The sequence below is a fragment of the Leishmania braziliensis genome, chromosome 25 (genome assembly GCF_000002845.2).
Source record: "Leishmania braziliensis MHOM/BR/75/M2904 complete genome, chromosome 25".
Classification (NCBI taxonomy): Eukaryota; Euglenozoa; class Kinetoplastea; order Trypanosomatida; family Trypanosomatidae; genus Leishmania; species Leishmania braziliensis.
Window position 1 is genome coordinate 502886 of NC_009317.2, and position 14773 is coordinate 517658.

Consider the following 14773-nt stretch of genomic DNA (forward strand, 5'->3'; position numbering starts at 1 on the left):
CACACGAGAGCCAAAGCACACGCAGTTGTGTGTATCGATCGAGGCAACCGCTTGTTTCGAACTGTAGCTGTTAGCCCACGATGCAAAACCCAGTTGTCCATCACGACGCCACCGGTAGGCCTTTACAACTCTGTGCTTCACAGGCCTTTCCCCAACCACCTCTACCCATGCTAGGCTGTTCTCTGTGTGTGGTATTCTTTTTCAGCTCTTTCGATAAAAGGTGTGGCAATCAAACTGGGGTTTGAAGGGGTGGGGCAACATGCGTATGTAACGAGATGCAAAGTTCGCACAATAACAAAACGAATCCAAGAATTAAAAGGACGGGGGCAACTGGGAGAGACGAGAAACCAAGAGGTGCATGGAGCTTACTCTGCGAACTTGGAAAGGGGGCAAACAAAATGGGAACAGTAGCAAGCACCATCTTCTCGTCTGGGCCCGAAAGCAAATTGGGGCGCCGACCCCAATTTGCTGTGAAAAAGTGTTCAAGTTGCGCCATGATAAGAATACAGCGGGGGGGAGGGGTGCCAACGTCAAGCTTTTTGATATTGACTTCGTCTTCCACTTGCTTGCTCTGGCACCTGGTTGGCACGATGAGTACACACGGAGCTCATGATACCATGCAATATCACTCATCACCACCACGCCACGCAGTAATCGCTGCCTTCTCTTCACCCTCCCCCCTCCACTTTTTTCTTTGCCTCGGCACGACGGTAGTTCTTGGGATGCACGACTGCCTCTCGCTGGGGAGGAGAGGGGGGTGGGAAAGGAGGGTGTGCCTTCCCCCTCGTCCTGCTCCATAAACGCACAAACGGCAACGGTAGCTTTTGAGCTTCCAGCACTAAGAGGACGGCGAAGGGGATTCGCACATCCCAATGCGTGGGCCATGCGAAAACAACCGGGCGGAAAGGAAGGCGGCGGCGGGGAGAGAAGGGCGGCGTCGACAGATGATGGGGCGAAGAGGGGGTGTTCCTCTACAAAAGCGTGTAGTGGGTTATGTAGATCGGCCCGCCGATGGTCAGCGCCACAGTGAGCAGGACAGCAATCACCATAATTACCTTCTCTGCAGGCTCTAAGTCGCCAAATGCAATCTCCGGACCCAGGCGCTTGATGAAGCGATAGATCGGGTTGTGCTGCCTCACGGTGGCTGTCGGCACTTCGGTATAGTGCTTGGAAGCATCCGGTGGCGGGTACGGCCTCCGGTTGCGGTGGACAGTTGTGGCTGTGGTGTACATTTCCGAATTCCTCGCCCTTGAGCCACGGAGCGCCGCCTTCAATAGAATACAGGGCTGCAGAGAGCGTGAGAGGTTAGTCTTCTGAAGCTGCGCTTGAGGAATATGCTATGATGTTAGGACTGCGTAGCCAAAATTGGGCTTCTTTGGCCCCTTTTTCTATTCTGCTGAGATCCATAAAAGATCAATTGGGGTGCGGTGTGCGCGTGAAGGGGCAGCGGAAAGAGCAGAGGACTACGATGAAGACGAGTGAAGATGGATGACGGTACGCAGCAGTACATAATACGCACACAAACTATTAAAGCATTCGGGAAAGCCATCAACACCACGCCTGCCCTAAGAGACAGCGATTCTCGTGGAGCCGTTGGGCAGCAAACGTGTGCGGCACACCTTCACGATGGTAGTGGTTGGGGAGAGGAAAGCGCGAGGGGCACCGCGAAGAGGTCTTATGGCGGCAAACCCAGTGGGCTGGCACCCTCATCTTCCCTCACCTTGTGTTCTCGCGAAAGCGCTCCTCCCTACCGCTTCTCAAATAGGATTTTCTCTTTTCAGCATCACCACTCTGCCACACAGCATGGGCTCACCTCCACTCTACCACGGTCCCGCCGCAGGCCCATCGCGCAGCCCCGACCAGCCGCAGACACACGAGCCGCGGCAACGCGCCGACCCAGCCATCACAGCACACCCCCTGCCCCAGGCACCTCACACCACCACACCCCGCAAGCCGCCTCGCGCATCCCCCGGGGCGGCTCGGGCACCCCCACCAGCAGGCAGCGAGGGCCAGGCGAGACACGCCCGGGTTGCACTGGCACCCCGCCCACCCCACGGATGGCACAAACGTGTGCACGGTCGTCGCCCGCCCCGACACAACGCCGTCCAGGACATGGCCGCCGGCATCCGCAGCGATACATCACCCTGGCCTCCACGCGTCGCTGACCCGGGGCCCTGCCAGCACCCGGGGCGGCTCGCCATTGGCGGGGAGGGGGGCTGCCGGCCTTCCCCGCAGAGAGGGCGTCGGGCTCTGCGATACCACGCGCCGAGGTGTGTCCCCCCCGTCAGCAGGGCTCTCACCTGATACGGGGAAAAAATAGCCCGGTCCTTGCCGCGTATGCCTTCCAATCAGCGTGACGACTCATCCGGATGTCCTTGCATACCATCGAGGGAAGAAAGAAACCCGTCCAGATCGTCAGCAAGATCACCCACGAGCTCGTGTGACCCGACACGAAGGCAAACGACCCGTAGATCATTACCTCACCAAGGTAGTTGGGGTTCCGTGTGCGGGCAAAGAAGCCGTCCTTAATCAGACCTTTGCGCTCTCGCAGCACAAAGTACTTTTGGCTGTCTGCCCCCGTCATAATGACGAGGCCGACAGCGTACATCACTGTCGCGGCGCAGAGAGCGACGTTCGATCGCTCTGTGCCTCGCATTATGGCGTTGTAGGCAATAACCCAGTAAGGGCCAAGCACCGCTATGAAGGAAGTCATGGCTCCCCCGATGGTGACCTTCGGCTCCCACCGTGGATCCGGGAAGACCAGGTGCTTCAGGTACCAGCAGAGCCCGTAGCTGCCGTGCAGGGCGGTGTAAGTCATCGCAGTCGCGGAGAAGTTTCCAGACCTCCACATCATACCACTGCAGACCAAAAGTGTCATGCATTTTTGAAAATTGATGACGTGAGCAAACTTAATGCACCGTGGTCCACCAAGGAAGGCGATGGAGAGGTGGTCAAGTACATTCATCCATTTCCGCACACAGCGTTGAAACAGAGACCCCGGCGCGGGATTCCTCGGCTCCTTCGGTGCAGTGCCTGACTGAGGCCTAGCACAGTCTTGCGCGGACATGGCAAAAGCCTACCGTTCAAATCAATATCCCTAAGAAAATGACGAATAAAAAGAATCTGCGAAGAGCAGAGGCGCGAGGGTGTCCTTGTCAGATCCTCTGTGTGTTTTTTTTTGGGGGGGGGGGGATTGATCTAGCAGTGTCTGCAAGCGATTTCAGCAGGGCAGCGACAGAACTGTAAAATACAAATTCGCTACGTCTTGGCCGTTTGCGCAGCCCGGAAGGATACAAAACAATAAACAAGAGAGTAACAGTGAGAAGCGAGTGAGTTCAGCAGGGGTTTAACTGCGGTTGCCGTGCAACCGCGCGAAGATCGCGCACGACCCTCCAGGCCAAAGGGCAGGAGCGCGATGCAGCGGCGGAGTATATGTACTCCCATCCAAAGCAGCAAATAGAAAAACAGAGAGTGCTTTGATCGCCTAGCTGTCTTGAGTAACGGAGAAAAAGATGTGGTGATGGAACACGATCCTCTTTGGTCTCTGTAGAAAAAATGACGGCGGAAAGTTGTACTCATGGCGACTCGAGTAAAGGCCTCAGCAGCACCTGCTGTTGCAACGCCTGCGTCCAGTGTGTGAATCGGCTATACAGCGCTACCAAAGCCGTCTTTGATGTGCCTGAGAAGAACATTCGTCATCTGCTCTCGATCGCTGATGTCGTTGAGCTCGTCGTGGAGGGCCTTTAAGCCGCTGCCACGCTCCATGAATGAGGACAGCGCATAGTCTTTCCCAATCCGGTGGTCCGTCACGCGATTCTGCGGGTAATTGTACGTTCGCATCCTGTCAGAGCGCTCCCCGCTGCTCCATTGGTTCTGCCAAGCTTTGTGCAGAGAGCTATTCTGCTCCTTCACACGCCGTGCCAGAATCTGCTGCGCTACCATCTGCAATGCAAGCTCTTTGTTTCCAAGAGCCGAGCGGCATTGGTGACACTTGACAGATATACCAGAGGGCTTGTGCGTAAGCACCACACAGTTGGAGCTGCTCTGCATGCCTTGTCCGCCGGGGCCAGAGCCGCGAACGAAGTCGATCTTGCAGTCGCTCTCGTGAACATCAACCGACACTGGATCCAGCACCGGCATCAGCGTGAAAACCGCGGTGGATGTCTGCATCTTTCCTGTGGCGTCCGTCACCGGTACACGCTGCACCTTGTGCACGCCGATCTCGTGGTGCATGTTTCGATAGACTCCCTCCCCACGAACCTGAAACTCGTTCGAGCTGCAGGCTTCACTGCCGTCGTCCATAGCCACTGGGCAAACCTCCCACTTGCAGAACTCCATCGCATACGTGCGGTACATTTCCGCCAGCTCTGCTGCAAACAGGCTCGCCTCTTCGCCACCAGCCTTCCCTTCAACGTTGATATTCCAAACGCTCGTTGCGGACCCTATCATATCATCAGACCCAATCCGGCGCTCCATCACCGCATTAATCTCACCCTCCAGCAAGCGGAGCTGGTCCGTGAGCGTGGCGATGTCCTCCTTGGTCATGTCGAGCATCTCATCATCTCCCTCACTGCGCGCGTCCTTGGACTGTAGCTGATCCCGCAGTGCCACATTCTCATCCAGCTGTCGAAGCAAAATACACACCTTCTCCGCGACATCGAGCTCGTCACGGTACTTGGTATTCCACCGCACAGAGTCAAACGCAGAGCCATCCGCGCAATTGACAAGGGCATTAGCTTTTGTGTCTCTCACAGATTCCTCGCACCACTTTTCCAGCTCAACCCGCTTCTCATGAAGGCGGATCAGGTACTCAGTAACGAGAGGGTGGTGAATGGAACCGATCAGCGCGCGTGTATTCTCCTTGAGAGCCCAGTCGCAATAGTCGGCTTTCACGGCAGACAGCTTTTTGACGCCGCCCTGTGTGCCGCCAGCTCCGAACAGCAACCGCGCCGTCCACCATAACATTCACTCGGTGAAGCTCCAGACTGCGCAAGTCGAAGAGACGTGCTGTATGGCTGTATACCTAACAACACGAAGAAGAGAGCGATCAAGATGGAGAAAGTGTCACACACAAGGTTCCTCCAGGAAGAAAGATCGAAAGCATAACAGTGGAGCGCAAAAGGGCGTCCCTCAAAGTAAAGTGAAGCAGGACCGAGAAGGGAGCCATCCATGAGACCGTCTCTGGTGTCTGCCACTCTTGCGCTCGTTGTACACCGAACGCGCGAGCAGCGTGGGCCCTTAGTTTGGCTCACAAACGTTTCACACCCACGTGAAACCTATCGGTGTTTTAGTTTTTTCGTCACTTTTGTGGCTGTCATCTTGAAAGCGACAACAATGGGTATGGTACATCTCAAACTGAAAGTAGAAAAGAAGCACTGGCATCGCGAGAAGCAACCTGTACGCAGCAACTATGACACATCTATCGCCCGGCGCATACACTATGCACACATCCTCAACTTCCCGCGAACAGAAAAAAAAAAGGTAGGCCAGAAGCTAGGAACATCTCGGAGCAGAAAAAAGGGGGGAAAGAAGTGTTGAACACGAGATCCGCTAGCATGCTGATCAGTTATTGTCAACAGAGTCCACAAACTCTTGGAACTGCTTGTATGTAATGTCCCCGTTTTCGTCCTCGACATTGTCGAAAAGTAGAGACACTAGTGTATCCTCGTCCTCTTTGCTCATATTAAAATGCAGCACAGTGTTGAGAGAGATGCGAAACATGTCGCGGTTGAGTCGAGAATTGGCGCTGTAATCACTCAACAAGCGAAATTGCTCTTGTACACTTCCCTTTCGCTGAATAAGCTTGAACTGTAGCACGTCACGGAGTTGCTTGCGTCGCAGCTTCTCTTCAGAAACGGTAGCGGTAGATTTCAGCTGATCATTCCTGGTCATGTTTACGTTGCGGATCGACCGAGTTGTAAGCGAAGCCTCGTCCATCGACTCAGAAGAGACATCCACAACTTGACGAAAGTCTTCATAGCTGATTACACCGTCGGTCCCGGGGGACAAGTTCTGCACAAGCAAAAGCGCCTCTTCATCAGTGATGTTACAGCTGCATGCACGCAGAAACTCCTTCACTTGAACATAGCCGAGCGTGCCCTGGGGTGCAAGCCCAAGAAAAGCCTCGCTTGAGCGTGTGAACTTGAGGTTCAGCTGCTGCTTCAGCAGCACCACAAGACCTTTGATGCGGTCCTCAGTGACGTCCTTGTCAGTGCCATCGAGAATTCTCTGCGTTCCTGCGTCGAGGCCAGTGAGGAGAAATGGGCGCCGGTAAATTTCAATCACCTGACCTACCTGAAAATCATCAGCAGAAAATGGTACCGTGGTCCCATTCGGCATGTCCTTGCGGTGCGCTCCCTTTGCGAGAAATCGGCCGCCCAGCATGCCGGAATTTCGCTTTGGCTTCTCAAAGATCGCCAGTTCCTTGGTTTCACGATAAAACGAAATCACAAACTCTCTGCTTTCGTCACCGGCAACAATAGGCTTGGCAAGCTTCGCTGAAAAGCTCATCACACGACCAGATTCGCGCTGCGCCAACTCATGGTCGATTCTTGCCGGCTTGCCAACCAAAGAGAGCCAATTGCTTCGCGTTTCACGCTCGCTACCGAACCCGTTCGGCGGAGGCGGGTAGAAGACAGATGTCCGCTTTTCCAGTGTCCCAAAAGGAGCGATATCTACAGCGTCCTTGATGATTACCTGGTATTTCTCTCTGACATAATTGCGAGTGAAAGCGTCACTGTCGTACACATAAAACGGCTTCCCGTAAATCACATATGTCTCGCCGACTTGAATATCCTCGGGGCACAAGTAATCGTTTTTCATAAGCTTGCCGTATGTATGCTGCTGATACCTGCTCTGCGTCAAATCGGCGGATGGGTGTGGAATTCGCTGGCGGTGAATCAAGATCGGCCCTCCCCATCGGCCGCTGTTCTCTGGCCTACACTCGGCAATCTCAATGGTGTTGTTTTCCAGAAAGACTCTAATGACACAGTAGTGTAAGTCACCGCTGATGTTGCCGCGATCATCCCAGAGCGCCAGATATGTTAAATGCTCGTTGATCTTGTTCTTCAAGAACTCCTTTGTGATGGCAATATCCTCTGTAGAGTGCTTCGTGTAGATACCCGTTAGCTGCTGCTCGATGGCGCGCTTGCGGTCCATATCGTCCGAGGTCACCACTCGTTTCGTCGACCGCTCCGCTGAGGCAGCAGCTGTGCGGGTGAAAGAGTCCTGCGGAATGCTCAGCGCATCCGGAATGTCCTTTTCAAGAACCTCGCGAAAGTAACGGCGACTCCGTTTGTCCATATCGGTGATGTAGTACGTCTGGCCATAAATACTCACAGAATCGCCGATGCGAAAGTCACTAAGAAGAAAGATATCATTTGGATTTCGCATGTCTTTGGGAACCTGACGACGAGAGAGAATCTTCGACTCACCCAACCCGCTATTTTTCTGGGCAATTTCGGTGATGGAAAGACTGTCGTCCTTGACAAAAAAGCTGATGCACACCTTGCGCACACGTTCTTTCTCCGCACTGCTCTCTGACACATCTTCGGTAAAGTATCCCAGCATTCGAACAACAAAATTATCTAGATCCTCTTTCGTGAAATCTTCAGAGAACCACCCGTTCCATACAGCTTCTTCGTCCTCAGCAGCAGCCTCAGCGGCGGTGTGAAGCCTTTCGAATGGTTGGCCACTGTAGCAATATTTCGTATGAGGTGCGTAGTCTGTTTTTCTCTCGAGAAGTAAATTGTGGCTTTTTCTCAGCGTACTTCGATTGATAGGATCATCGTGAAAATTAGCGCCAATCGCCAACGGCAAATCCTCACTCTGCGGGGCATGCGCATAGTGCTTCTCCGGTTGCGTTCGAGCAACACTGTTCTTCATGTTTCTTGTGTTACTTAGCTGTCAGAGATGAAAACCTACTACTTGATGACCTACAATTATTGGGGTATGCAAGCATAAGTGTTCATGCTTGTGTGTGTCCGCGTACAGATACACATTTGTGTGTTTACAAGAGAGAGCAATGGATCAAGTTTTTGCGAATTATTGCACCAAAAGCAAGAACAGCATGACGAGCAAAGGAACAAAAAAAGCGCTGCGATCCCTTAGCGGTGATGAGTGTCAACAATAATATATATACATATGCTCCTCATTTTTTCCTTCGATGTTCCTCGCTCACTTTTCAGCATCACCACTCTGCCATACAACATGGGCTCACCTCCACTCTACCACGGTCCCGCCGCAGGCCCATCGCGCAGCCCCGACCAGCCGCAGACACACGAGCCGCGGCAACGCGCCGACCCAGCCATCACAGCACACCCCCTGCCCAAGGCACCTCACACCACCACACCCCGCAAGCCGCCTCGCGCATCCCCCGGGGCGGCTCGGGCACCCCCACCAGCAGGCAGCGAGGGCCAGGCGAGACACGCCCGGGTTGCACTGGCACCCCGCCCACCCCACGGATGGCACAAACGTGTGCACGGTCGTCGCCCGCTCCGACACAACGCCGTCCAGGACATGGCCGCCGGCATCCGCAGCGATACATCACCCTGGCCTCCACGCGTCGCTGACCCTGGGCCCTGCCAGCACCCGGGGCGGCTCGCCATTGGCGGGGAGAGAAGCTGCCGGACTGCCTCGCAGAGAGGGCGCCAGGCTCTGCGATGCCACACACTGAAGCGTCCCACGTCATCCGTGTTTCTGTAGATGATGCAGTGAAAGAAAAAAATTGAGGCACCACACTGATGGGAAAGCCACAGGAAGCCAACTTTTACTTCGTGTTTGGCATTGCGCTGCTTTCGACGAGAGATCAAGAAGGCTATCCCAAGTTGAAGATGAGTGCTGTAGGAAACGAGGAAAATGGTAGGGCACCATTAAAAGATAAGCACTAGTGACTTATCTGGGAAAAAAAAAAGAAAATGATGGCCCTGAAAAGATGAGCTGTGTAAGATGAGAAATGACTGGAATTAAGAATCTAACAAAACCAAGTCAATCTAACTCTATAGTAAGCCTTGAAAGTGAATGAAAAAGGAATTCCACAGTTGTGATTTTACTCCAAAAGCAGATACTAAGAGATCAACCCTTTACGCAGAGGTTGAAACGAAAGGAAATTCCAATGCAGCCACGCAGTCGTACTCGTGAGAAGAGTATTTGCGTCGCACGGCCTGAAGACGAGATGAACCAGAGCATAAGCGCTGAGTGAACGGGAGAAGCTGCTCAGTAACTGGCTGAACCTCCTCAAATCTAATTCCGTGGGCAAATGGGTATACTTCGATCTCCCATAGACGTTGGAGTGGAATCGCATCCTGTGACGTGTTGTGGCGAATCAAAAACGCTCCAAGAAGAAGAGCCCCTGCCGCAATACGTGACGGTAGGAACTGCAGGAGTGGATAGCAGTGGGCAGCACTCTCCAAAAACAGAAACGTGGCGTGACGCACTGTTGGCGACATGTGGCAGCTTTCCAAGAGTCGACAAGCTATTGGGTACGTCGTGGGAACAGTGAACTTGAACCGAAGGGCAGTCACAACGTCAAACTCCATGCCGATAACCTCCCTTGTGGTATACGTGTTAGCTGTCACAGCGACACAGTCATTCATTGTTGGCGGCCAGATTTCCTCGTGCTTAGCCGCAACTAAAACAGCTGTAATGCCCACCAGCTGTAGCTTGGTACGCGGAATATTGTAGAAAAAAAGAAATCTATCGATGATATCTACGGCCAGATAGAACGTTTCGGAATGAAGCTTGAACTCTGTGATAACATCAATCAGCCAATCTATCAGGATTTTCCGCATCCGATCAGTGATCTCTGACTGACGATCCATGTATAATCTCTCGCTGTAAACAACGCGCTCGACCTCCAAAAAGTACGTCAATATTTCGGACCCGTACTCCGACACAAAATGTCGTTCATTAGTTCGAGGTGTCAGGAGTTGAGGTCCAGTCTTGTGATAAGGCTCGCGAGCTAGATTGGTCTGGTTAGAGAGAGGAATCCGTCCTTGTACTGGGACCGCCATCATGACCACCGCGCTTCTATGATATCCAGTGTGCTGCATTATTGTGTACAATAACATTTGTGTTGAATAAACAGAGGAGAGAAACGAGAAAAGCGTGAGAGTAAATGGAATCATTTAAATATGTGAAATGGCTTTTGCAAGAACGTGGCTCGCTGTTGTCACCATCCACCTCTCTACTACGGCCCTGATATTTGTTTTACTTATTTTCGCTATCGTTTCCTCAACCTTTGTAGACACATTTCAGGTACAGTAATTCAGCTGAATACGCTACCATCATCAAAAGAATTCCTTACAGTGCAAAATGATCGTGCGTTACGCCAACCAGTTAATCCCTTCCCAGATCCAGCGACCATTACCAAAAAAGATTTTAACCCTCCAAGCCCTAAAACCGAGGCTCGGCTACTCATATTCCCCTCTGCCAGAATAGGAATCGCCCCTTGGCGACGGCATCGCCGTCCCGTTCCGCCGACCGTAAAGCCCCCCGCGCATCCCCCGGGGCGGCTCGGGCACCCCCATCAGCAGGCAGCGAGGGCCAGGCGAGACACGCCCGGGTTGCACTGGCACCCCGCCCACCCCACGGATGGCACAAACGTGTGCACGGTCGTCGCCCGCTCCGACACAACGCCGTCCAGGACATGGCCGCCGGCATCCGCAGCGATACATCACCCTGGCCTCCACGCGTCGCAGACACTGGGCCCTGCCAGCACCCGGGGCGGCTCGCCATTGGCGGGGAGAGAAGCTGCCGGACTGCCCCGCAGAGAGGGCGCCGGGCTCTGCGATGCCACGCCCCGCGGGGGCCGACACCAGCGAGCAAAACGAATAACATATATACGACAGATCGCGAAGGACATGGAAGCACGATCAAGCCAAGACAGGGGCAAGAAAGGGGTCCGTCACCTTAAGCGAAAGAACAGGAGAGAGAAAGGTAAAGAGACGGCGGAGCAAAGCGGAGTGCTGAAGCATTCCAACAAATGAAGGGAAAAGAGACTATAGACCCACACACACCCGAGTTCAGGCCCGTCTTCACGTGCAAGTTGTGGTCATATGAGGCTCTTTCACTCCTTCGCAGATGCCCCTGCCTTGTGCCATTGCCGCCCTTTCCACACACACACACACACACCGCGAAAGGCGCAACAAAAGCGGTGCGAGGAGAAACCCCGCAAAGAAGAACCGGGCGGAAAAGGCACGTTACAGAGAGCCCAAGGGTGAAGAGGAGGGAAACAAAGAACCGACTGCTACGCGGCAGCGAGGGACATGCACGCGCGTGTGTTTGCACACGTGGGCTGGCAGGGGCGTTGGGGTCTGTGAAAGAAAGAGCAGAAAAAAGCGCAAGCCGAAAGAACAAAAGCTTTCCGTGGCAGCGCAGGGGGAATCGCAATTCAAAGAGGGAAACAAAAAAAGCGAATTTCTCTTGCGCACATACATGCGATCACAGTTATATACCATGTGCCCATCCGTAGGCAGAGAGGCGATAGAGAAAAAGCAGCTCGACGCTGCGAACCTGGAGACGAACCACAATCTGTACCCGGTAGATTCACCTTGCGCATGCATCCAGCTGCATCCAAGCCCTCCGTGTCTGTGAGGTGCGGGTGGCGGTGGTGAAGCACAACGCGCGTGCGCATCAGTGGAACCAGCGCTTGGATGATCCTAAGTTCATTAAAAGTATTGCTTCTTACCCCCGTGGAAGCGGTTAGAAAAAGAGAGATACAGACAGGGAACAAGTGCCACGCAAGGCTTGTCAAAGAGCGGGGAGTGGAGTGCAGGGAAAAGAAAGGCACAGAGAAGGAAGGACAAACATGAGCAAAAAGTTGAGATACATTTAAAAACAAACAAGCAAAAAAAAAAAGAGAGAACAAACAGAACGAAAGACAGACGCGCAGAAAAGGAAAAGGCAGGGAAGAAGGAGGGGGCGCCGCATTCTTCTTTTTTTGTGTGTAGGCAACGATAACCGCGCGCGGAGACTAGTCGCGCACTGGCCATGGTAGTGGTAATTGCACTGAACTGACAAAAGAGGACCAACACACAAAACGGGAAAGACGAGGACAAGTGGCAGTGATGCAAAGCAGTGTCGGCGGTGGAAAATCCGAGGGGGGGGGAATAAAAAACAACACACAAAAAAGGAACGGGAGGAAGCCAAAAGAAGGGCGGATATCAGACGAGAAGAGAGAAACAAGCCAAGGGGTGGGAAAGCAAGGATGGGGTGAGGGGCGGGGGATCCATTTGTAAGGAAGAGCAGACCATGTAAGAGAGGCCCACACGCGCATTCGCCAGCTGAGGAAGACGAAGAAAAAAAGGAAAGGGGAGAGGAAGGATGAAGATATAAACACGCTCCTTGTACGGCCCCCGCCCTCTCTCCAGACCCTGCTCTTACCAGGGACCGGAGAAGCGCAAGGAAGGGGGAGGCAAACAAGGCCGTCTTCAGTGTGCGCTTTGATGGTTCCTCTTCTCCAAGTCACTGTTCCTCTTGGCGCTGTTGTGCTTATTGGGACTCGCGGACTCAGTCATCCGCAGGCTTGCCGTTGCACAATGCAGGTTCACCGAAGAACCCACTGCTGCCATTCCTTCTCGGCAGCCTCCTCGATCGCAGAGGACCATGTGGTGGCAGAAGAGGTGTATGATGGCAGCAGCGTCGATGCCCGACGCACTGCCTCCTCGCGCGTCAGCGTCTCTCCTGTGAGAAGGTTCAGGTACAGAACAGCTGGCTTTTGAGTTGCCAAACGAGGGGGCACGCACGCCGCCGTGTCTTCTTCGGCACACGCGCCATCAGATGGCCACGCCAGCACCTCCACAATATCCAACCCCCCGAATACGTACGGACGAGAGGGGGTGAGAAGACCCAAGCGCACGTGCAGGTACAGATTACCGTTTCCGCTGCTTGCATCATCGCCAAACACACCGCTGCCCCGTGCGTTTGCCGGGCTATCATCAGCTACATGCATCCGCTTTCGCTGGCAGTAATGCGCTCGTGCCATGGACAACGGAGCCAGTCGAGGCAGCTTTGCGGAAAACGAGTCGAGCCCGACACGGTTCCACGCCAGCGACCGCCGCCGGAGCGTCAGAGGCTCAGGGAGAAGCTGACTCAAAGTGTACTGAGGCACAAAGGAAGAGGCAGCGGACAGTACGTGATTTTGTGGCGCGGCTTCCCACGCACTGATCAGCGGACCGAGCAACGCCGCCATGCGCTGCGGCTGCACAACCACCCAATCGCCCACCTGGAGGTCGCAGTCGGCATCAAAGTTGGGCAGGTAGTCGTATATGTCGACCAATGAAAGGAATGGTGGAACTGCCGCCATTGCGTTGAGAAAAGGAAAACAGAATAAAGCAAGAGCAATCGAAAGGAAGAAAAACCAAGGGTGTTATAGGGCTATCTGGTAGGTGTTGAGTGGTGTGTGGGTATTTGTGGGTGTATTGCCATTGAAGCCAATAACAACAATATGGGTCGTCTGTGGGGTGTATTGATCAATCGCAACTCGCCGAGACGATCGCCTCAGGCACCGACATGCGCGCACACTAAGAGAGAGAATGTTCACACCTTCTGCTTCTTTGCCCCCCCCCCTCCCTTTCCCTGCGCGCACAACGGGGATAAAGTGCAGCAGAGAAAAGATGGGATTCACTTGTGTGATTTTAGTGGTGGAGCTCTTGCGTACCACTTCGCTGGCGAAAGAGCGCGCGCGTGTGCAAAAATGGAAAAATGGTGGGAGAATGGGCGAAGGCAAAGAGCACCACAAACCGAAAAGACAACAATGAAGAAGGACAAGTGGAACCGAGTGGTCTGAGAAGAGATGGCAAGAGACGTGGATTGTGAAGTGTTCGAGTGAGTCAACAACGGCGGGGCAGCGGGAGGGAAAAAGGGTGAGGGGGGAAGAGATCAAAGCAAAATGGCAAAGACAACCGCACACGTAAAGAGAAAGGGAAATCAGTGAAGAGAGGAGCAAACGTGAACAGAATGAAAAGGAGATACGGGGGACAAGGAGAAGACAAGAGCGCAAAAGCAGAGACAAAATGGAGAGAAGAGGTACGAAGACGAGGGGGCAGATCACTGAAAAAGAGGGGAGGGAGGGAAGGGAGTACGAAGCACGACTAAAAACAAATGGATGAAACCGAACACGAGAGAAACAGAATGGTGTATGGAAGGAGAATCACTTGAGGTGCACGAAGACACACACACACACACAGCCGCCCGTGTCCGGCAGAGTCTTGTTGAGTGAGCGGTGTGGGGGGAGGGGAGGGGTCGCTGCCACTGCTCCACCAAGCCGCCAGGTTACTCCCGACGCACCTGGAGAGGAGGGGGGAACGGGTGCACCTCTCACTGATCTATTACCGTGCGAGCGATGACGAGGAACGAGAACAAAAATGCAGGGGCTCTGTAGTGCTGGTTCGTGTCTAACAAATGATAAGGGCTTGTTCCACACACGCAGAATGTACGCGAGAGGCACCCTGCAAAATGGCCTCTTGCTGAGAGAAAAAATCGCGTGTGTGAACGAAGCGAAGATAGGGCACAGCGTCGTACTTCTACGGGAAAGTGGTTCTCTTTATGCTCTTGACGTGGATCTTGACCCAAATCCAGAAAAAAAAGCACACCGAAATCTTCGAAGAAGATGCTCGCTACAAACAGGGAGGAGAGTTGGAGGAAGCAAGTGAAGCTTTAGAAAAGGGGCGACCCGGGGAAGAGAAAGTTGATGATTGCTTTCTGCATTCAGTTTTGCGTGAAGTGTTCTTTTTTTCGCTTGATGCCTCAACCTGGGCATGACGGTTGTGCGTGT

At 53.6% G+C, this 14773-nt stretch overlaps 5 protein-coding genes across 5 annotated transcripts; all 5 read right to left on the reverse strand.

The window, feature by feature from the left end:
- Positions 1-2296: 2296 nt before the first annotated feature.
- LBRM_25_1300 (conserved hypothetical protein) lies at positions 2297-3067 on the reverse strand (the record flags this gene model as incomplete). The annotated part of the gene is made up of 1 exon (XM_001565584.1): positions 2297-3067. One exon carries the CDS (start codon positions 3065-3067, stop codon positions 2297-2299), a length of 771 nt encoding a protein of 256 aa, XP_001565634.1.
- Positions 3068-3645: 578 nt separating this feature from the next.
- On the reverse strand, positions 3646-4554 carry LBRM_25_1310 (peptide chain release factor-like protein; the record flags this gene model as incomplete). Its single annotated transcript, XM_001565585.1, has 1 exon — positions 3646-4554. One exon carries the CDS (start codon positions 4552-4554, stop codon positions 3646-3648), a length of 909 nt encoding a protein of 302 aa, XP_001565635.1.
- A 1008-nt stretch (positions 4555-5562) lies between these two features.
- LBRM_25_1320 (conserved hypothetical protein) lies at positions 5563-7884 on the reverse strand (the record flags this gene model as incomplete). Its single annotated transcript, XM_001565586.1, has 1 exon — positions 5563-7884. The coding sequence occupies one exon, from the start codon at positions 7882-7884 to the stop codon at positions 5563-5565; it is 2322 nt and encodes a 773-aa protein (XP_001565636.1).
- A 1196-nt stretch (positions 7885-9080) lies between these two features.
- On the reverse strand, positions 9081-10049 carry LBRM_25_1330 (cyclin; the record flags this gene model as incomplete). The annotated part of the gene is made up of 1 exon (XM_001565587.1): positions 9081-10049. The coding sequence occupies one exon, from the start codon at positions 10047-10049 to the stop codon at positions 9081-9083; it is 969 nt and encodes a 322-aa protein (XP_001565637.1).
- A 2495-nt stretch (positions 10050-12544) lies between these two features.
- LBRM_25_1340 (conserved hypothetical protein) lies at positions 12545-13303 on the reverse strand (the record flags this gene model as incomplete). The annotated part of the gene is made up of 1 exon (XM_001565588.1): positions 12545-13303. One exon carries the CDS (start codon positions 13301-13303, stop codon positions 12545-12547), a length of 759 nt encoding a protein of 252 aa, XP_001565638.1.
- Positions 13304-14773: the final 1470 nt, after the last annotated feature.